This window comes from Alligator mississippiensis, chromosome 15, assembly GCF_030867095.1.
Source record: "Alligator mississippiensis isolate rAllMis1 chromosome 15, rAllMis1, whole genome shotgun sequence".
NCBI lineage: Eukaryota > Metazoa > Chordata > Crocodylia > Alligatoridae > Alligator > Alligator mississippiensis.
This window is the reverse complement of record NC_081838.1, coordinates 26,391,028-26,412,016: the sequence shown is the minus strand read 5'-3', so window position 1 is coordinate 26,412,016 and position 20,989 is coordinate 26,391,028. Positions and strand designations below refer to the sequence as shown.

The 20,989-nt window shown below is 53.9% G+C and overlaps 1 protein-coding gene across 1 annotated transcript; it reads right to left on the bottom strand.

Moving 5' to 3' along the window:
- Positions 1 to 19: 19 nt before the first annotated feature.
- LOC132245818 (zinc finger protein 250-like) lies at positions 20 to 19,806 on the bottom strand. The gene is made up of 7 exons (XM_059718875.1): positions 18,955 to 19,806; positions 18,577 to 18,787; positions 18,060 to 18,149; positions 17,390 to 17,562; positions 16,942 to 17,068; positions 14,234 to 14,350; positions 20 to 13,049 (listed from the first exon to the last, which is right to left on the bottom strand). Exons 1-7 carry the CDS (start codon positions 19,333 to 19,335, stop codon positions 11,587 to 11,589), a joined length of 2,562 nt encoding a protein of 853 aa, XP_059574858.1. The 5' UTR covers positions 19,336 to 19,806; the 3' UTR covers positions 20 to 11,586.
- Positions 19,807 to 20,989: the final 1,183 nt, after the last annotated feature.

The following is a 20,989-nucleotide window of genomic DNA, read 5'->3' as shown; positions in this document are numbered from 1 at the left end:
TAGTCACGGACGCGTAATGCTTAATTCAAGATTGTTTACTTACACCGAAGATGGTCGCGGTGCAGGCAGGAAAACTTGCTTGAGTTGCAGTTACAAAACAGAACAAAATAAAACTCGAACCTGCAGGGCACGAGAGTATGTCGCAGGGGGTTGTCGGCGATGGGAACATGCAAAAAACGAGAGTACGTCGCAATGGGTTTTCGGCGACGGGAAGATAAACCTGCAAGACTCAAACCCGGACAGAGCTCTGGAAACTCTCACACGAAGTTTGTGAGGCTCCGTGGATCCTTTTGTGCGCAGGGAAAGGGATACGTCGAGGATTGCGATCGGCGACGGGGAGAGGCGAGAGGCTGATCAGACCCCTGTTGCCTGCTTGAAATGCTGTGGGTCCAATAGGCTCTGCAGCACTTAGAGATCTTCACGGGACGTGAAGTCTCCTCCTCCTCGTGTTCGTGGAGTCCTCCAACTTGGGCGGAAACCACTCAAGCTTCTTATACGGCTAGAAAGCCAATCACTAGTCGCCACGTGGGAATAATTTAGAAACAACCAATAGCAGGGCACGAATTTGAATACAAATGGCGGGAACTCCTTGCAGCGTGCATCTCTCTTCTGCAGCTAAGAAATGCACCCTGCAAAGAAAGCTACAAACGGCGGGAAATAATTTAGCAGTGCCGAAGCGCGCACAAACAAAAATCACACCCTTGGGTTGTGACACCCTAGAGTACCAGGTTTGCACTTGTCTTCTGAAATTTGAAATATTCTCACCCCGACGTGACTGGCTAGGTGTTCCTTGCCTAGTTCCAGGTGCCAGACCTCCTGGTCAGTCTCTGTTAGGAGCTTCACCTTCCCCATCTGCCACAACACAGTCTTCAGCAAGTCGCAGGGCCTCTTTCACAGTCTTAGGTTGGTGGCATCATTCCCATCTCTGAGAGCTGCTGCTAATATCAGTCAGAAATTGCTAAAGAACTATAAGATCTATCACTACTTGGAGAGTCTGAGTCTTGGTTGTAACCATTGTTCAGCAACATCTCTTAGCATCTGGGCTAGTAGACATGGCCAGGCCCCTTCAGGACCCTTTCGGGGCTGAAAATATTGGTGATATATTTCAGAAGAAATTTGTAATCAGTACAGCATTGCGGCCTTTACCTTTCAGTAATCTCTGGTTTCCACCCTGCTAAGGGCTCTGCAAGCAGCTTGTGCTGCACCTATAAGAAGAGGCCCTACCTGTGCTGCCCAGCTTCCTGGGTCCCATTTCGCGGTTCCTGCCGTTCTCTCAAATGCCTCTAAATAGGCTTCCGTGTCATCGTCTGGAGACATGCAAGGTAATCTAGCTCCATCACCTTCTCTCCCGAGCGCCATCTGTTGCGCCTCCATTTTCTCACATAGATCTTGCTGGCAGGAGAAGAGTCGAATTCGTGCTTCCGCTTCTTGGGTTCATACTCACACCATCTGCTCTAGCTGAGCTTGTCGTCCTTGTACAAGTGGCAAAGTAATATTATGCGCCTGCTGCCAGTCAGTTGGCGTTTGAGTACCCATGGACTCCATCCTGCCAATATTGGCTGAAGGTTATCCCCGGGATAGTGGACAGCGTTTCCAGCCAACACACCACTTTGTGAGTGGGATAGTTACTCTTCTCCCTGTCTCTCCTTTAGACTCACCTGCCATGATGGCACAGTGGGGTTTACCAGCAAAAAAAGTCTCTTTTGCAGCTGCCCTTCTGCGTCCCCCGGGAATCCAACGCCCGACTGGATTCTTGGCAAGGTGATCCTCTTCGCTGCTAACTTGCCGCGCACCTCAGGGCTTCACGTCTCCCGGAGTTCATCCGGATCGCCGGTATGTCGTCTTCTTTCTCCCCGAAACTCCATCACTCCTTATTTCTTCTTCTGGGGTCAAAGGCAATCAATCTATCTCCCACCACTGGTTTTATGCCTCGCTCAGTTTGCTAATCAATCTCCTCATATCCCAGGTGTGCAACTCCCACCTGGCCAGGTTCACCGTCAGGTCAGTTTGACCCGATCTTCTAAGTAACAGGGTTCCTGTCTGAGTCCCTGTTACACACGGTACCATGGGGCCAGCTGGACCCAAGGGCGTGTAAAACCTCCAACTGGCCACATGTGTCAAGGACAATAAAAAGTCCTTTTTCAGATATGTGGGGAGTCAGAAGAAAAGCAAAGGTAACATTGGACCCCTGCTAAGCCAAATGGGACAAGTGACAACCAACACCCAGGAAAAAGCCAACCTGCTTAATGGGTATTTTGCTTCAGTTTTTCACCAGCCCTGCATAACACAATGCGGGACGGCCAGGGTGAGGGTGAATTTATACCATCCATCAATGTTGACCTTGTAAAGGAACACATTGAGAGGCTGGATGTCTTCAAGTCAGCTGCTCCTGAGTTTGCACCCCAAGGTAATTAAGGAGCTAGCAGGCATCATAACCCAGCCACTGGCAAGTATCTTCGTGAACTCATGGTGCTCAGGTGAAGTGCCTGAAGACTGAAAGAAAGCCAATGTGATGCCCATCTTCAAGAAAGGGCGGAAAGTAGATCTGAGGAACTACAGGCCAATCAGCCTGACCTCAATCCCTGGGAAGATTTTGGAAAAAATTATCAGAGACCATTCTTGACAAGCTGGCTGATGGCAACATCCTAAGGGATAGCCGGCACAGGTGTGTTGCGGGTCGTTCTTGCCTTCCCAATCTCACCTCCTTCTATAGGATGGGTTTAAACACTGACAAGTGCGAGGTGCTGCACCTGGCGAGGAAGAACCAGCAGCAGACCTACAGGTTGGGGAACTCCCTTCTCATCAGCGCAGAGGCAGAAACGGATCTTGGAGTCATTACTGATCCCAAGATGAACATGGGCCGCCAATGTGAGGACGCAGTCAGTAAGGCTAACTGCACCTTGTCACGTATCCACAGATGTATCACAAGCAGGTCCAAGGTGGTGATCCTCCCTCCCTATGTGACACTGGTCAGGCCGCAGTTGGAGTACTGTGTCCAGTTCTGGGCGCTGCACTTCAGGAGGGATGTGGACAGCATTGAGAGGGTCCAAAGGAGGGCCACCCGCATGATCCGGGGACAGCAGGGCAGGCGCTATGAGGGGAGGCTACGGGACCTGAGCCTGTTCAGCCTCCACAAGAGAAGGCTGAGAGGGGATCTGGTGGCCATCTATAAACTTACCAACGGGGACTAGCAGGGAACGGGAGAGTCCCACTTCCCCCAAGCACTGCCAGGAGTAACTAGTATAAAAGCCATAAACTGAGTGAGAGTAGGTTCAGGCTGGACATTGGGAGGCACTACTTCACAGTCAGTGCGGCTAGGATCTGGAACCAAATCCCAAGGGAAATGGTGCTTGTTCCTACCCTGGAGGTCTTCAAAAGGAGGCTTGATAATCACCTTGCCGGGGTTGTTTGACCCCAGTACTCTTTCCTGCCCATGGCAGGGGGTCGGACTTGATGATCTGCTCAGGTCCCTTCTGATCCTACCAACTATGAAACGATGACCAGATAACATATCATCTGGACAAGGGAGAAGAGATTGACGTCATAAATCTAGACTTTAAAAATGGCTTTTGATCTGGTGTCCCATGATCTCCTCATGAAAAAATTGGCCAACTGTGGTCTCAGTTACATCCTAGTCCAATGGCTGGGGAATTGGCTCTGAGTTTGGACCTAGCGGGTGGTGGTCAATGGGAGTGAATCATCATCAGGGCAGGGAGCAGATACAGGCCGACCTGGACAGGTTAGATCAATTGGCGGAATGAAATAGGATGAAATTCAAAAAGATAAATGTAAGGTACTCCACCTAGGAAGGAGGAATCCCCACCACACCTACAGGTTGGGGGATGACCTCCTCAGCAGCTCAGAGTCTGAGAGAGATCTTGGAGTCATACTTGACTCCAAGATGAACATGAGCCGGCAGTGTAACGAGGCCATCGACAAATCCAATCGCACCTTGTCGTGTATTAGCAGGTGCATGACCAACAGATCGAGAGAGATGCTGCTCCCCCTTTATGCGGCATTAGTGAGGCCGCAGTTGGAGCACTGTGTCCAGTTTTGGGCACCGCACTTCAAGAGGGACATGGAGAATCTGGAGAGGGTTCAGAGGAGGCCACTCACATGATTAGTGGTCTCGGCAAAAGATCCTACGAGGAGAAGTTGAGAGATCTGGATCTCTTCAGCCTTTACAAAAGACAGCTGAGGAGTAAACTTGTAGCTGCCTGTAAGTTTATCAGAGGAGGGAGAGCAGGGAATTGGGGATGCACTTTTTACCAGAGCGCCCCAGGGACTAACTAGGAATCATGGGTGCAAACTAGTGGAAAGTAGATATAGGCTAAACATTAGGAAGAATTTTTTTTACAGTAAGGGTGGCCAGAGTCTGGAATGGGCATCCAAGAGAGGCGGTACTATCACCTAACTTGGAGGTCTTCAAGAGGAGGCTTCACAGTCACCTGGCTGGGATCGTCTGACCTTGGGCAGGGGCAGGGGATCAGACACAATGATCCATTGGGTCCCTTCCAACTCTATAATCTATGAATCTATGAATCATGGTGCTTGCACCAGTATTGTCCCCCAAGGCTCTCTCCTTGCACCTACAGTCTTCAACATCTTTATTAAAGATGTGGACATTGGTGTCAGATGCGGACTGGCCAAGTTTGCTGGTGACACCAAACTTTGGGGTAAAGTGTCTACACCTGAGGACAAGCTGCTGATCCAGGCCAACCTTGACAGGCTTAGGAAATGGGCGGACAAAAACCTGATGACATTCAATACGGAAAAATGCAAGGTACCAATGCAAAGTACTCCACCTTGGGAAAGAAACCCGCATCATGCTTGTAGGCTCGGTAGTGCTATGCTTGCTAGCACCATGACCAAAAGGGACTTGGGGGTCATGATTGACCACAAGATGATCATGAGCCACCAATGTGATGTTGCAGCTGGTAAAGCAAACCAAACTCTGGCTTGCATCCATAGATGCTTCTCAAGCAAATCTCAGGATGTCATCTTCCCGCTATACTCGGCCTTGGTGAAGCTACAGCTGGAGTACTGCATCCAATGCTAGGCTCCTCAGTTGAAGAAGGATGTGGAAAAGCTTGAGAGAGTCCAGAGGAGAGCCACGCGCATGATCAGAGGGCAAGAGAACAGGCCTTATGATGAGAGGTTGAGAGCCATGGGACTCTTCAGCTTGGAAAAGCACAGGCTTGGGGTGACTTAGTGGGTGCCGAGCAGTACATCAGAGGTGTGCATCAGGATCTGGGGGAACACCTGTTCATCAAAGCACCCCAAGAGATGACAAAGTCAAACAGTCACAAACTCCTCCAAGACCGTTTTAGGCTGGACCCAGGGAAAAACTTCTTTACTGTCCAAGCCCAGAAGGCCTGATATAGACTGCCTCCAGAGGTGCTGCAAGTGCCTGCTCTGGACTCTTTTAAGAAACTTTTGGATGGCTATATTGCTGGGATCCTTTGACCCTAGCTGACTTCCTGCCCTGGGGGCAGCGGGCTAGACTCGATGATCTTCCAAGGTCCCTTCCAGCCCTAATAGCTATGAAATCTATGAAATATTACCCGGCGTGAAGAGAACCCCATCCTGGCCTTGAGGCTGTGGTCATGTGCAGGTGGCCTGCTCTTCAAGAGGGACTTCGTCCCAGGCAGTGGCAGAGAGGATGTTCTATGTCTTCAAATTGGAGCCTGGTTCCAAAGGTCCCAGTGCCAGGCTAGCATCATATTCCACTTCATGAGAAGGAGGAACATCTGCTTTCCCATTTCGACCTTATCTGAAAGTCAAAGTGGGACAAGAAAAATGCCACCCCAGTGAAGCTGCGTCTGGTTCAGTGCCTGAGCTGCACACAAATATTCTAGCATCATGTGAACATCTTGTGTGTGTAACAGGAGGAGGAACCAGGAGCAGTCTGCAGTGCTGGGCTGACTTCATTTGGACTGCAACTCCCAGAAACCCTGCGGGCCTGGAGGCAAGGTAAGAAGGAAGAGGAAGCTTGAGGCTGGAGTAAGGGGGAAAGGGAGTGGCATGCACATGGAGGCTGCCCAGCCCTATACAGAGGAGCGCAGAGTGGAGCTGGAGATCTCGCTGCCTCAGTCAGCCAGGACTGTGCACTGAAGAAACTGCGCTCAGACGTGGGGGCAGCTGCAGGCTGCTGTTTGAGTGCTCTAGGGATTAAAGGGTGGTTTGGGGGATATAGGTTCTCTCTGCATTTGTCTAAAGGCACAAGCAGTCAGAAATCTTGTTGTAGAGGCATATCTTTTACTGGACCAACGAGAGAGTTGCAAAAAAAACCCAAAACAAAACAAAAAAAAACAAACCAAACCTTTAGTTGCAAGCTTTTGGGCTCACGTGCTCTTCCTCTGGCAAAGGAGAATACAAAGATTGTAAACTTTCTCATTTTACAAAGGGTGGTTAGGGGACACTTCCGGAGGTGTCAGGGGGTTGCTTTTTGGGCCAGTTTCTAGGGATGCGGGTTGGCAACTAGGTGTTTGTGATCTGTAAGAACCTGTACTTTGTATCATGGCTCTTGCCACCACATCCCAAAAGCCATTCTCATGCCCATGAGTTCACAGGACAGATCAAGAGTTCTTTTGTTCTGGGGTGAGATTAAGAAAAAAGAAGATGCAGGGATCCAGGATTTGGTCTGGGCCTTGCTTTTGGGAGAGGCCCAGACCTATTACAGTGCTGGATGCATCCAGTTCTACCACAAGTGATACGGGGTCTGGACGGGCTAGCACAGGGCAGAAGTGAAGGCTGTGGAGAAATCGCCCCCCACTCTGCCCCACTGCTGGAAGCAGGCAGCCCCTCCCCGCATCTGCTTCCTTTACCACTGAGCTGACCTGGGCTGGAGACGTTCCTGAGGAAAAGGGGAGCTCACTTTCCCATGTCCTGTGTAACCCTAAACCCTCACTTGAGGTTGTTTTTCAAACTGACCGACCGGCATCAGCCGTTGTCTGAGGATACTGGTGTGAGGTGGGAACTTAGTGATGAGGTCATGATGGATACATAAGGTCCCTTCTTCCTGGAAGGAGAGGAGACACGTATTGGGGGCACAGCCAGCAAGCTATGCTGCCTCTAGAGCAGGGTCAGTCAGCTCCTGGAGCGAACTGTGAGCAATTTACCTGAAATGTAGCTTGGGATTTACAATCCAGTGTTTTCGTTGCTTGTCAAAAGGCTACCAAGCATTTCTGTTTGCTCTGGGATTTTCTTTTGATATTTCTCTGACTTGTACCCCCTCCCCATGCCTGCATTCTCCAAGGAATAAAGCAGTCCATTACACCAAGCCTTGCTGGATCTGCTTGACAGGGATTAGGTATGCCCTTTAGCCCCCTTCCCTCAGCTAACTAAGGGAGACTACTATGAGTATTTCAGGTTAAAGGAAGCACCCCAAGATTTCACAGTGGCTGAAGAACCCGCAAGCTCTACAAGGCCTGTGTACCATGGGGGCCACAGAGCCTGGACAAAGACCAGACCCCGGGTGGTAGCAGCACTTACCCCAGGCTTCTGGGTGCTCCAGGGAGAGGGTCGGCCAGAGGTTTGTGCCCCTGGGAAGGCAGCCAAAGCTTGGTTTTCAGTGGGGCACAGTGAGGCGAGTGGCTCAGCCCAGGAGTGCCCCCAACTGGCCCACCACAAAGGCCCATTTCAAATATTCAGAGGCTCCCTGGGCTCTTACAGGCCAGTAAAACCACCGTTTTTTACTTAGGAAGATGGGGAGAGTGCCAGCAAGAGTTAGCAACAAACCTGACACAGGCTGCCAGAGGTGGTACCTGCAGCTCGGCTCTAAATCCCCACCTCCAAAATCACCTTGCTCAGCGGCATTTTGTGTTTCTGGAATCTGAACCAAGGGATCTGAAATCAACATTTGCTGGGAGCAGACAGCCAGGTCTGACTGCTCGCGTAGGTTCCTGGCTGTATTACAGGACCTTCACCTTATCCAGGAAGTGCACAGCCCCACTAGGGGTAATGCCTTGCTGGACCTGCTCCTGACCAGGGGGGATGGCCTGGTGAGGGGACTGCAGGTCCCTGACCACCTGGGCAATAGCGATCATCGCCTGCTGGATTTCATTATGCAATTGCAGGGCCTCAAGGGCTCACACCAAGGCTAAAGCCCTTGACTTCAGAAGGGCCAACTTCAATGAGCTCAGGAGACTAGTGCGGGAGGCACTGAGTGCCCAGAAGGTTCAGGAGATGGGCGTCCACGAGGGATGGTTGTACTTTAAGCGGGCGATCCTCCAAGCCCAGGATAAGAGTCCCTGAGAGAAGAAAGCGGGGTACAAGTGCTCAGAAACCCCCTTGGCTCAGCAAGGGCATTCAGCAATGGCTGAGGACTAAAAGGGGGGCGTACAACCAGCGGAAGGGAGGAACTATCACCAAGGAGGAGTACTCCTCCTTGGCCCGGGAGTGTAGGAGAGCTATTAGGAAGGCCAAGGCAGAGATGGAGCTCAGGCTGGTGTCCAGGATTAAGGACAACAAAAAGTCCTTTTTCAAGTATATTGGGAGCAAGAAGAGGACACCAGGCAATGTAGGGCCCCTGCAAGACGTAAACGGTAATCTTGTAGCTACACCAGACAAGAAAGCTGATATTTTTAAGAGTTCCTTTGCCTGTTTTCTTGAACAGGGACCGGGACATCCCACCTACCAGAGGTAGGGGCAGTCTTGGACATTGCTCTGTCAGGCCTTCAGTCAGCACAGATGTAGTTAGGGATCTTCTGGAAGTGCTAAAGTACAAAAGTGGGCAGATGAGAATAGGATGAGGTTCAATGTAGTCAAATGCAGGGTGCTGCAGTTGGCAGAAGGAATCCACAGCACACATACAGGCTGGGGAGTTCCCCTTTTGAAAGCACAGAGGTGGAAAGGGATCTCGGAGTCATTATTGACTCCAAGATGAACATAAGCCGCCAATGCCAGACCGCAACCAGCAAGGCCAGCCATACATTGTCATGCATCCAAAGGTGCATCTCAAGCCGGTCCAGAGAGGTGATCCTCCCCCTCTATGTGACTTTGGTCAGGCCACAGTTGGAGTACTGCGTCCAGTACTGGGCGCCGCACTTCAAAAGGGATGTGGCAGCCTGGAGAGGGTTCAGAGGAGGGCTGCCCGCTTAGTGAGAGGGCAGCAGGATAGGCCCTATGAGGAGAAACTGAAGGACCTGAACCTGTTCAGCCTCAGCAAGAGGAGGCGGGGGGAGCTGGGGGGACCTGGTGGCTGCCTACAAGCTCATCAGGGGAGATCAACAGCAAATAGGCAGAGCCTTTTTCTCCCCAGCACCACCTGGGGTGACGAGGAACAATGGTCATAAGCTGATGGAGAATAGGTTTGGGTTGGAGATCAGAAGGCAAGATGTTACAGTTAGGGTGGCCAAAATCTGGAACCAACTTCCCAGGGAAGTGGTCCTTGCCCCTACCTTGGGCAAATTCAAGAGGAGGTTGGACAATCACCTGTCTGGGGTCTTGTGAACCCAGCATTCATTCTTGCCTGTGGCAGGGGGTCAGGCTAGATGATCTGTCCAGGTCCCTCCTGACCCTAGCTACGATGAAACTATGAAAAGAGAAGATCTCCTGGCTTAATTCCTCCCAGGGGAATGCCATGATCCAATACGACGTGGAGCCTAGGATGGCTGTGGCCATGGGTGTAAGTGGAGGTCTGACCTCATCAGCAGGGTCCCACCTGCACTTTCCCATGTCATTAGGCACTTGCTGGAGCTGCCATGGGACAAAAGCCGCCATTTGGCCTTTCTCTTCGCAGCAAGTGAGGCTGCCTGCATCCCCACACGGGGCCAGACACATTTTGGCTAGTAGGGACCCTAGTAAACTGAGGTGCCTCCTTCTGCTCCTATTCCACCCTGGTCGAGGCACTGACCAAAATGCTTACGCACCTACTTCTGTAACACACCATCCTCTTCTCCATAAGACTCCATCACAAAAACAGTGAGAAATGCATTTGGGAAGCCGGCCTGAAGTCAGGCCTTATGAAGACATATCACGAGACCTTAACTGATGTGCACCCATGCTCCCCTCTTGGAAAGGGGTGGTGAGGATTTCACTTCCTTTGACACTCCCTCGCCTATATGTGTTGCCCCCAACCTGCACAGCCACTTACGCATTCAACAACAATGAAATATGAAAAGTATGAAAGCTTGCACATAAAATAAAAATGCAGGACAGTGCAGGACAGTGGCTGGGGCAAGATTGGATTGTGGTAACAAGACTGCCACAAGAAAATCAAACTCCACTAATGGCTTGTAATCCATTAGGCATTAAGACAGTGGAGTGCTTGCGGTACCCAAGACCAGACCCAAGCCATACAGTAATGAAAGTGGTTAAAACTGTTGGCAGAGACCCGATGTGCTCATCACGTGTGTGTACCTCAGAAAGCCCTTTAAAGAAAGGTGAGCCAGTGAAGGCAAGGAAACCACATATGCATTTCAATTGACCTAGCAGATAAAAAAAACAAGAGGCTATATATGCATCTCAAAAGAAACCTGTAAAAGGTACACTGAATACAGGGAGGATGTTCTGTCCCCGACAGTCTCACATTACTCAAACCAGGAATCCAATGTCACTCTAAGGTGTTAGAAATGTCCAAGCCATTCACTGCATGTCTGCAGTTTGGTAAATAGACCACCACCAGTACAAGCTCCCCATTGATATACAAGCACCCCAAAAGTATCCTGTCGGATGCTCAAAGCCCATCATCTGTGATTGACCCATTATTACAGGGGCTACAGATACACAGTCTTTACACCTAGACAATCAAGAACAGGAGCCCGGCAATTAAGAGTTGTGATATGATAATCAACCTTTTCCTCCCTGTTTTGTTCAGACTGAAATAGGCCAACCATCAAGCAAAATGCCTTAAAGAAACAGTATAAAAACTAAGCAGATTTGTCAGCAAAGTGTGATCCTGCAGAGTTGACAGCAGGACATGGCACCTCCAGTACCCGAGTGCTAAAAAAACCCACGGAAGAGGGGCTGAGAATCAAAACCTGCCATGCTGGACTCAGGGGTGGCAGCTGAGCTCCTTGCAGACCACAATGGGCATGTGCAGGTCTAGGGAGGGGTGATATAGTGGGGAAGAGAGGTGAGGTCAGGGCGGAGGACAGGAAATGCTTCCCCAGCCCTAAATGTCCTCCTTCCTGCAACTCTGGTGCCTGACATACCAGAATCCAGGGGGCCAGGATGGAGGAGAGAGGTGGGAGCTGGCCAAGGACAGTCCCTGGGTGTCTTTTGGAGCCAGTTGTCTTGGACAGGCACCCTATTTTGGAGCCATTTCTTTCCCCCTTGAAGCATAGATCACTTTTAGAGAATGATGGCACAGACACAGGCTCCAAGGCTGATGCAGAGGTCGGCCACCAGTTCTTCCAGCATCTAGACTGGCCTCTGCCTCGGGTATTTCCTCTTAGCCCCTCCCCACATCAAATCTTGGGGCCAGCCTCTGGCTCCTGTGGGGTCTGCAGGTCCATAGAAGGGCCAAAGGCTGGGTGAACTCTTGCTGCAGTCCACCAGCACGAGGCTGCTTGCCTCAAGGCAGCCACTGGTGACACTGAGCAGGTGGGCGTACCCAAACACTTTCCTGTATTGCCTCCAAAACTATGGATGCTTCCGGGTGTGGATGAACCAATGCTGGGTCAGGTGGGAGGAGCGGGTGAAGCTCTTTCCGCACTCTAAGCACCGATGTGGCTTCTCCCCGGTGTGGATCATCTGGTGCTGGACCAGGTTGGAGGAGCGGGTGAAGCTCTTTCCACACTCTGAGCACTGATGTGGCTTCTCCCCTGTGTGGATCATCTGGTGCTGGACCAGGTGGGACGAGCGGGTGAAGCTCTTCCCACACTCTGAGCACCGATGTGGCTTCTCCCCTGTGTGGAGCATCTGGTGCTGGACCAGGTGGGAGGAGCGGGTGAAGCTCTTCCTACACACTGAACATGGATATGGCTTCTCCCCTGTGTGGATCATCTGGTGCTGGATCAGGGTGGAGGACTGAGCGAAGCTCTTCCCACACTCAGAGCACCGATGTGGCTTCTCCCCTGTGTGGATGCGTTGGTGTCGGGCCAGGTCAGAGGAGGAAAGAAAGCCCTTCCCACACTCTGAACACCGATGTGGCTTCTCCCCTGTGTGGATCATCTGGTGCCGGATCAGTGTGGAGAAGCAGGTGAAGCTCTTCCCACACTCTGAGCACCGATGTGGCTTCTCCCCTGTGTGGATGACCTGGTGCCGGATCAGGTTGGAGGAGCGGGTGAAGCTCTTCCCACACTCTGAGCACCGATGTGACCTCACTCCTGTGTGGATGTGCTGCTGATGGGCCAGTTTGGAGGAGGAGATGAAGCTCTTCCCACATTCTGAGTACCGATACGGCTTCTCCCCTGTGTGGAAAAGCTGGTGTTTGGCCAGATGGGAGGATTGAGGGAATCTCTTCCCACATTCCAAGCACTGAGATGGCTTCTCTTCCACATGCATGCGCTGGTGCCGAGCCAGGTCAGAGGAGCGGGTGAATCTCTTCCCACACTCTGAGCGCCTATGTGGCTTCTCCCTTGTGTGCATGAACTGGTGCCGGATCAGGTGGGAGGACCAGGTGAAGCTCTTCCCACACTTGGCACACACAAGGGGCTTCTTGCCAGTATGCCTCATCTTGTGTAGACCCAGGGGTGAGGGGCAATTAAAGGTTTTTCTGACCTCAGGGCAGGGGTGGGCTCTGCCCCTGTGCCTGGCCGTGAGCTCCTGATTCCCCCCGACACCCTCCCCACGGCTTTCATCCGGATGCAGTGCCTTTTTCCAGGGGCTCTTCAGCTCTCCCAGCTCCACTTCTCTGCACCCAGGGCTCTGTCCGGGCTCTGCCCCTTCTCCACTCTCACACCCAACTGCAGATGGTACCTGGTTCACTGCTCCATTCTCCCTTTCCTTTTGGGGCCTCCCCTGACTCTTGTGCCATTGGTCTTTATCTGGTCTCGGGGTGTCCATCTCGCCCAAACTCCCTGGGGAAGTCCATGCTGGCTCCAGGTCTGCAGGTCCTTCCGCAGGAGGCTGCTTCTCAGTTCTGTGCAGCAGCCAGGCACCTCCTGTGTGGGGAAGACAAACCCCAGATTGGTCCCTGCCTTGTGGCCAGGGGCAAGCACTGATACTCCTTCTACTGGGAAGGGCCTCAGATCAGGCCTGGACCTTGGCACTTGTGTTCCCTCAAGACATCAAAATCTTCCTGTCAAACCCCAAGTGCTTGGCACGAAGCAAGGCAAGTCTGTGTGCCAGGCCAATGTGCCCTACTCGCTGGAGTTGAAAACAAGACTCTCAGAGTTCATGGCCCAGGTCTCGGCCCCATCACCTCAGGCCCTGCTGGGAGAAGCACACGTGGGACATGTGCATTAAGACAGTGCCTGAAATGCCTCATGCTCTGCCAGGCCGTGGAGGAAGAGGACTTAAAGCTGTGGCTCTCTTCTGAGAGGAGTGTGCTTCCTACCTGCTTCCAGTGCAAGGTCTGCGCAGGAAATGAACCCATGGTGCTTTGTACTGCTGGTGGGTCCCAGGTGGTCAGCATGTCACAGGAGCCTGCACCGGGCCTAAGGCCTTGGCATGAACCTCAACCTGGAGTCTGGTGCTGAATCTCAGGTTTTGTGACACTCAGGGCCAAAGAGATGAAACAGTAAAGGGGTGATTCTTGTGCAAACCACAGGGGATTCACTTCCCCATGTAACACAAATGCTTCCTAATCCCACCCATGCCATGGAGCCATTTAATGCAGCCTGAGACCATGATGAAACACTTCCTGGGAATCAGGTCAACATGAGCAGGAGAAGCTACCGAGAGCCTCAACTTCCTTTGTGCCTACAAGTAATGACTACAGAGCCTCTGCATACCAGGCTGATGTCCATGGGGGACTACCAATCCCATCATGGCCCGGGAGAGGGTGGGAGAGATATGACTACCTTGGGAAATGAGCTCCTGCATTACTGAGTGAACACGGGATATTAAGATCATGGCATCCCAGGGAAACCACATCTAAACATAAAAAAAAAGACAGGAAACTTGATTGTCCCCTAGCAGAGAACATTGCTTGTCTTCACATCAGTGAATTTCAAAGACGGGGTACAACACCTGCCTTAAAACATTGCAGCTTTATGTACTGTATTTGAGGTCAGCATCCGGGAAGGGCAGCACAGGGCAGGTCTGCAGTTTCCAGGTGCCCCTGGCACACTGGGCGTGGAGCATTTCCGAGACGGGAGTCAGGGGAGGGCACAGCCACACTCACCTGGCAGCAGGTCCTCCAACCTTGAGGTTTCCCCACCATCCTCATCATCACAGACCCACAGCTCCACCTCGCCTCGCTGTATGCGGCAGATTAAGTCAGGTGTGAGACCTCCATAGCCTGTTTAGGGTGGTAGTTAAAGAGGGCTTGTGACTCGGTACTGGCTTCAGAATAACCCACCATAGCGAGGGAACAGATCCAACGAACTCAAGGTTTCTACTACAGCTTCTTGGACAAGGGAAGAAGGGTATTTAGGATGGAAGAGAAGGCGCTGCAGAAAGAAGCCTTCATTAGATGATGCTCTGGGTCACCCAGGCAGTGGTGGGATGGTCACAGGAAACGAAGCACCAACCACTCCTGGTATAGAAAGGGCATTAAACTGACGGAGTGACCGTGGACAGGTGTGGAGATGAAATGATCTGTGAGGTGATAGGAAGCACAAAGATAAAGCTTTTACTCTTGTCAAAGTACCAAAATCATCACTTTATAATAACTGCAGCAACAACTGAGCAATCAAGCCCTCCAATGGCAGGATTAACCTAGGAGGGAGTTGAGTGCACAGGTTGGCACATACTGCAGGGTTTGCCAGGAACACAAAGTTGGATCTGGACAAAAGAAGGCAGAAAGACACACGTGGCACAGCATGCGGAAGCCCAGTTTGGACAGTCTCTGCTGTGCTAGAGAAATCATTCGATCTCTTCCTTATGGAAAACCTCTGGGGGAAATGGAGGGGAAAGAAAGCATCAGAAAAGACAACTGGCCTCATCAAAAGTAAAGTACCTTGACACTATGCACACGCCAAAAAGAGGGCCTGTATTAGAGATCCTCTGGTAACAAAGACTGATTTGTACAAGGCCCTTCACATAGCCTACTTCTTCTTATCAGTGATGGGCTTGTGATCTGCAGAGGGATTTGAGGAGGAGAGGAAGAAAACATTTGAGACTGGCATTGAGCTTGAGAGCACAGGTCTTAACGTAAACACAGCAAAGCCAAACTCTCTGGTCTATGGAGATGAAGATGTTAGGAAGGACGGTCGACAGAAGCTTTTAGTGACCCCTTGATAGAAATACCTAGGATCCATCACCTGTACATATATCCCAAGAGACGGACATGTAGAAATGCATCATCCATGTGTTGTAGCACCAGAGGCTGATAAGACTTCTGTTAGCTTCTTCTCGGTCATAACCAAGGAGGAGAAAGGGAATTTAGGTATCAGTACAGAGCACGCTGGATTGATGAATGTATTTGGACAGGACACGCTAGGCAAGAGAGGGAGGAAATCAGAACCATTCCCTGTGTGACAGGCTAGCTGGCAGTGACCTAGCCCAGGGGTTTGGAAAGGGCAAAAGATGATTGGAGGACTTGGGATTCCCTTTCCTCACCAATCTGGTAATGATTTGGCCCAGGGGTTTTGAAGAGGTAAAAGACTATTGAAGGACTTGGGATTCCCTTTCCTCACCAATCAGGTCCAGCAATTCATCCCTCATGTCCCCGGATTGGCCCCTTGGGTCACCTGGAGGGGGATAAATGGGGCAGCGGCTGACTCAGGGGGAGAGCAGCGAGGGACTATGAGGAAGGAGCTTTGAAGAGCTGGCAAGAGCTGAGCCAGCAGGGTGGAAGTAGTTGCCCCAGAAGAGCCTGAAGGAGCAGGACCTGCAGGCAGCAGTGGGACCCTCAGCAGCGCGGCGTGTGGCCGGCAGGAGAGGCTGCACGATCCCCTACAAGAGGCTGTGGCCAGCAGGAGGATCTGAGCAGCGACCTGAGGGTTCCCAGCTTGGCTTCCAGGTCCTCCAATCTGAGGCCAGGCTGCTCGAGGTGAGGCCGGGGCTCCAGGAAGGTCAAGACCCCTAGCAGACCAAACCAGTACCAGTACTGGTGGCTGTGTGGCAGTGTTCTTGCCAACCATGTAGGGGATCTGAGTTCAAGTCCCAGCTTTGGTGACAAGGAGAAATTCTTCTTGCAGTAGACAGGAGCCATTGTGTTTTCCCTCCTCTCTCCTTCTTCAGGTGACCCAGGCCCTATATTTCTTTGTCCTTTGATATTTTATATTTTGTGCCTTTTTATATTACCCTATCCAGTATTGTTTGCGCTGCTGTTTGTGTTTTATATTTTGTTAACCCTGTCTTTTGCCAATGATGGTAAGTGTCTAACCTTTGTTGAATCCTGCCCTTTGGGGCATTGTGGTGTCCACTATACCCCCCTGATTATGCCTGTTATGTTCCCTTATTAAAAGATATATGGTTAAGTCCCCAGTGGCGGTCTGGCTCTGCTCTATAGGTGGGAGGAGAATCCCTACACTGCCCACAGCGCTTGTGCACCTGCTCTGATCCCTTCAATTGGAGAGGGGGTACCTTTTGGAGTACCGCCCGGGTTACACCTGGAAATAGCTCTTAGTGCACTGACGTACAAGGAGCTGGAGTCGGTATGAACACGCTGAGAGGGCAAAGGGAGATCATGTTGCCCAGAAACAGAGGCGTACAGAAGCACCAGGAGTTACAAAAGTGGGGAAGACTCAAGTGAAGGTGCCTGGATCAAATGAAGGAGGATGAATCACTATCAAATGTGAGACAGGCCTGATCACTGGCAGAGCAGTGGGGAGGAAGGAAAATTAAAACCCCAGCCTGAAAAGTGCATGAGGACAAGACTGCTGAAACACAGGGAGAAGGCAATAAACTTCAGAGCTCATACAGAAGCAAAAACCAGAGCCTTACCCTGGGAAACGAGGGCTTGGTAATTCTTCAGCATCTGGTCCCGGTAAAGCACCTTGTCTTCATCTTCCAGCAGCTCCCACTCCTTCCATGAGAAATACATGGCCACGTCCTCAAACACCTCCGGGAGCTGCAGTCACAAGCATTACATCATCAGTGTCTCCCGTCCCACCTGCCTCCAGCCCCCACAGCCCTGGCTGGGATCACTGTGTTACAACTAGTCGCAGGCTGAGCCTGGACGCGTAGGGGTGCAAAATTCCCCAGGATTCAGCTGACCTGTGCTGTAGATGCAGCTGTGGACACAGGAGCTCAGGTGTCGGCCTTAGCCCAGGTCAGGCTTGTCTCTCTTCAGGACTCTCTACTCCCCAGATTGCTTACTGCACCCCTGGCTCCTCCTGGGCTCTGCCCCAGCTCTACACCCACCCACGACTCCACCAGGTGCCCTGCTCACCTCCCAGCTCTCCTCCTGCTTTGGAGGCCTGCCCTGCCCCCTCTGCACTTGGCCTGGCTCAGGTGTCAGGGAGCTCCTCTCCTCCGGTCTCCCTGGGGAAGTCCTCTGCAGCTCCAGGTTCCCAGGCCCCTCCTCAGGAGGCTGCTGCTCTGCTCTGCTCAGGGTCCCAGCACCTGCGGGTGGGGAAGAGAGTGCACAGGTTAGCCCTGGTGCTGCTGGCATGGAGGAAGCCCTGCTCGTCTCCTGGACTGGCCTGGGACTAAGCATGGTGGAGGCTTCAGTGTGACAAAGAAGTGGCAGAAGGAAGACTCAACGTCGCACAGCTCTTGCTAACAGACCACCACAGGCATGAGGCTGGAGATGAGCCCCAATAACTGTGTCCCAGTGCGAGGTGGTGATCACACCACGTCAGAGCCTGCAGGGACATCGCTCCCGGGGAAAGAAGCTGGAGGGATGTTGGGGCTGCATCAGCATTCACAAGTTAAGGGAGGGGGAGGGGAAATATAAGGTCCATCTTCTCCAGGCCACGTGAAATGCTTCCAAGGGCACTGGAGAACAAGAACCACTGATCCGTTGGACCACTGACCCCACCAAAACGTTGCGGCAGGGATTTCTCCACTGAGGGACGCTGCCTCCTGCTGTGGGAAAGGGTCAAGCCAGCGCTCCTTACCTGCTCCTGGGGAAGGGCCTCGTCCGGGGCACCAGTCTGAGCAGCTGTTGTCTGCTGACAACTCCTGGGACTCCTCGGGGTTGGGCACATCTGCAGGATGGAGACCTGGTTTAGCTGTACCTAAGCCAGCCATAAAGCACTGGGCAGTCTCATTTCCCCGACACCTGCACCAGCCCCTTATTGGATACAGACAGGTGACAGGTGCATGAGAAAGGGATCACTGATCGTTAAAATATCAACCAGATCATTCATTGTTACCATGGCAGCACGACAGTGTCCAAGCAAGATCCAGCCTCTCTCTGCTGGGAGCTGCACACGTGCACTGAGAAAGATGGGTGCCCCAGCCTGGGCGCTGCCCACCCACAGAGATCACAGCTCTGTCCCAGCCCGGCTACCTGCTTATGAGTATTGCAGCCCTGTCCCGGGCAGGGGCACACATTCGAGCCTCTCCCCCTGCGTGCAGGACACCCTCTCAGGCACCCAGACCCACGCCCAGACCTTACACCTCGTACCGCACCTAACTCCTGGTGGGGCAAGGGCTCCTCTTTGGGGACACGAGGTAGCTTGTCCCCAGGCCCCAGGGTTTCCCTCTCTCCCCACTCCTCCACAGGGCCGTCCACACCACGGGTCCTCGGTTGCGCCGGCCAGGAAGCACCAGGCTCCTGCAATGTCCCCACGAGCTGCATCTTGTCTGAGGACACCTCCTCGGCCTTCACACTCACTGTGACCTGGGGACAAGAAATATGTCACTGGTTTCGAGAAATATGTATGGTTTCGTGTAAATGATCGTGTAAATGATTCGCCAGGATCTAGGAGACGGGGCTGGGAGGGAACATGCCCCAAGCACATGGAGACGGGGACAGCAGCATCCGTGATCGGCATGAAATGTTCTCACCTGGAGCGTCTCGTCCTCCTCCTGCCCCAGCTGAACCCCCTCGGCCAGGGCCACGGCCTGGGCGCAGGTCTCCACGCCGCGCCCCCACTCCCAGCTCCGCGTCTCCCGGGGCAGGATGGCCAGGAACTGCTCCAGCACCACCAGCTCCAGCATCTGCTCCTTGCTGCGGCGCTGGGGCTCCAGCCAGCGCCGGGCCAGCTCCCGCAGCCGGCCGCACACCTCCCGCGGCCCCGCGCCTTCCCGGTAGCGGAGGCCCCGGAAGCGCTGGCGCCAGGCGTGCGGGGCGGGGAGGTCGTGCCCCGGTGCCGGCGGGGGGGTCTCCGAGGGGTCCTGGGGCTGAGGCGGGGGCGGCATGGCCTGGCTCCGCTCCTGCCCCCGCATCTCCCCGCCTCGGACCGGCTCCTCCCGCAGCTGCTGCTCTTCTGCCTGTAATGCCGCCCGCCTCGGCCACGCGCACCTGGTCCCCGCCGGGCCGGCACGAGCCCCGTGTCCTGGCCGGAGCCCCCGGCTCCCGCTCCTCCGGCGTCCCCTCGGCTGCCCGGGGCTGGCGGGGAAGGCGCAGGCTGCCCCGGGCTCCCGCGTCCCCGGGACCCGCCGCGTCCCGGCCCGGCCCGGCCCGTCCCGTCCCGTCCCGTCCCGCCGGGCTCGACTCTCCCTGCGCTCGCGCACGGCGCTGCCCGGCCTGCGGGCAAGGACACAGCGCAGCGCAGCCGCCCTCGCCCTCGCCCTGGCAGCCCGGCCCCGGCCCCGCAGCCCCGCGCCCCGCGCCCCGCACACTCGCTCCGCGCACGCGGCGTCTCCGCTCCGGCAGCCGCCGCCTCTCTGCCCGCGATGCCCCGGGCCGGGCAGGGGCAGAGGAAGGGGCGGGCCCGGGCAGGGGGAGGGAGGAGGGTCCTGGCTGCGGCCGGGCCCGGCCCGGGGCAGGATCGGCGCCGCCCGCGTCTCAGCCCCGGGGTGTGTCCCTGCCCCGGGCCTTTCCCTGCTCGGAAACACGTGCGTGGGCCCATCGTGCCCGGGCCGCGGCCCGGCTTGTCCCGGCCGGAGAGGAGCCGCGGTGCCGCCCGCACGGAGCCGACCCTCGCCCGCATCACGTCGGGCCGGCGGGCCGCGGCTGCCCGGGACTCGTGCCCTTTCCCGGCGCAATGGGCTCTGTCCGGGAGCCTGGCAGGACGGGCACTGCGCTCGTGGGCAATGGCAGAGTGAGCAGGGATGGCAGTGAGGTTTGCAGGAGGTGGCGGCTGCAGGGCTGAGGCCCCCAGGGGCCGGGGGTGGCCATGTGGGAATCTCTAAGCCAAGTCGCAAGACTGGCTATGGTGGTTGTCTCAGGCAGGGTTGGAAAACTCAGTCAGGACTGCTCAGTGGCTGTTTCCCCAAGAGCAGAAGAGAACTAATGTATTAATGAGAGTGTGTCTTGGGCAGGAAAAGGTTGGGAAACGCTGTCCTAGTATAAGGAGACCCTGCCTCAGCCACCACACTTAAGTGTGACAGCTAATGCCAATAACAATTCTCCTTTTTCTAGGTGATGAGGATCTCTGTCTGGCACTAATGGCTGCTGGGAGAGGAAGGGGCTTTAGGACATTGGTGGGAGGGGGCAGGTGATGGGCAGGAGAGTAGGGGAGGATAGGCTGGGGGAGGTGATGGGTTTTGGGTGCATAACAGAGGTGGGTGGGTGGTTAATCCGTACTCCTTATAACCGTCTCCACCCATGTCCCCTGCCCCTTCCACAACTGCAGCAGATCGAGTGGCTCTGAGGAAGCCATGTGCCACCGTGCTGCTGATGTTCCTCATGCTGACCCTGATGTCTTCCTGGCCGACCGCGGACAGCAGGGAATCACAAAATGACATGTTCCAGAGGCAGCACATCAGCGAGCTGTCACGCCCTCCCTTCAGTGGTGCGTGCTGCAACAAGAGGATGAGGAGACAGAAGATAACCACTCCCACTGCAAGCCCTGCAACACCTTCATCCACGCAGATTGATCAACAGTAAGAGCAATCTGCACACAGACCGGGGCTCAGAGGCCCAACAACAGGTATT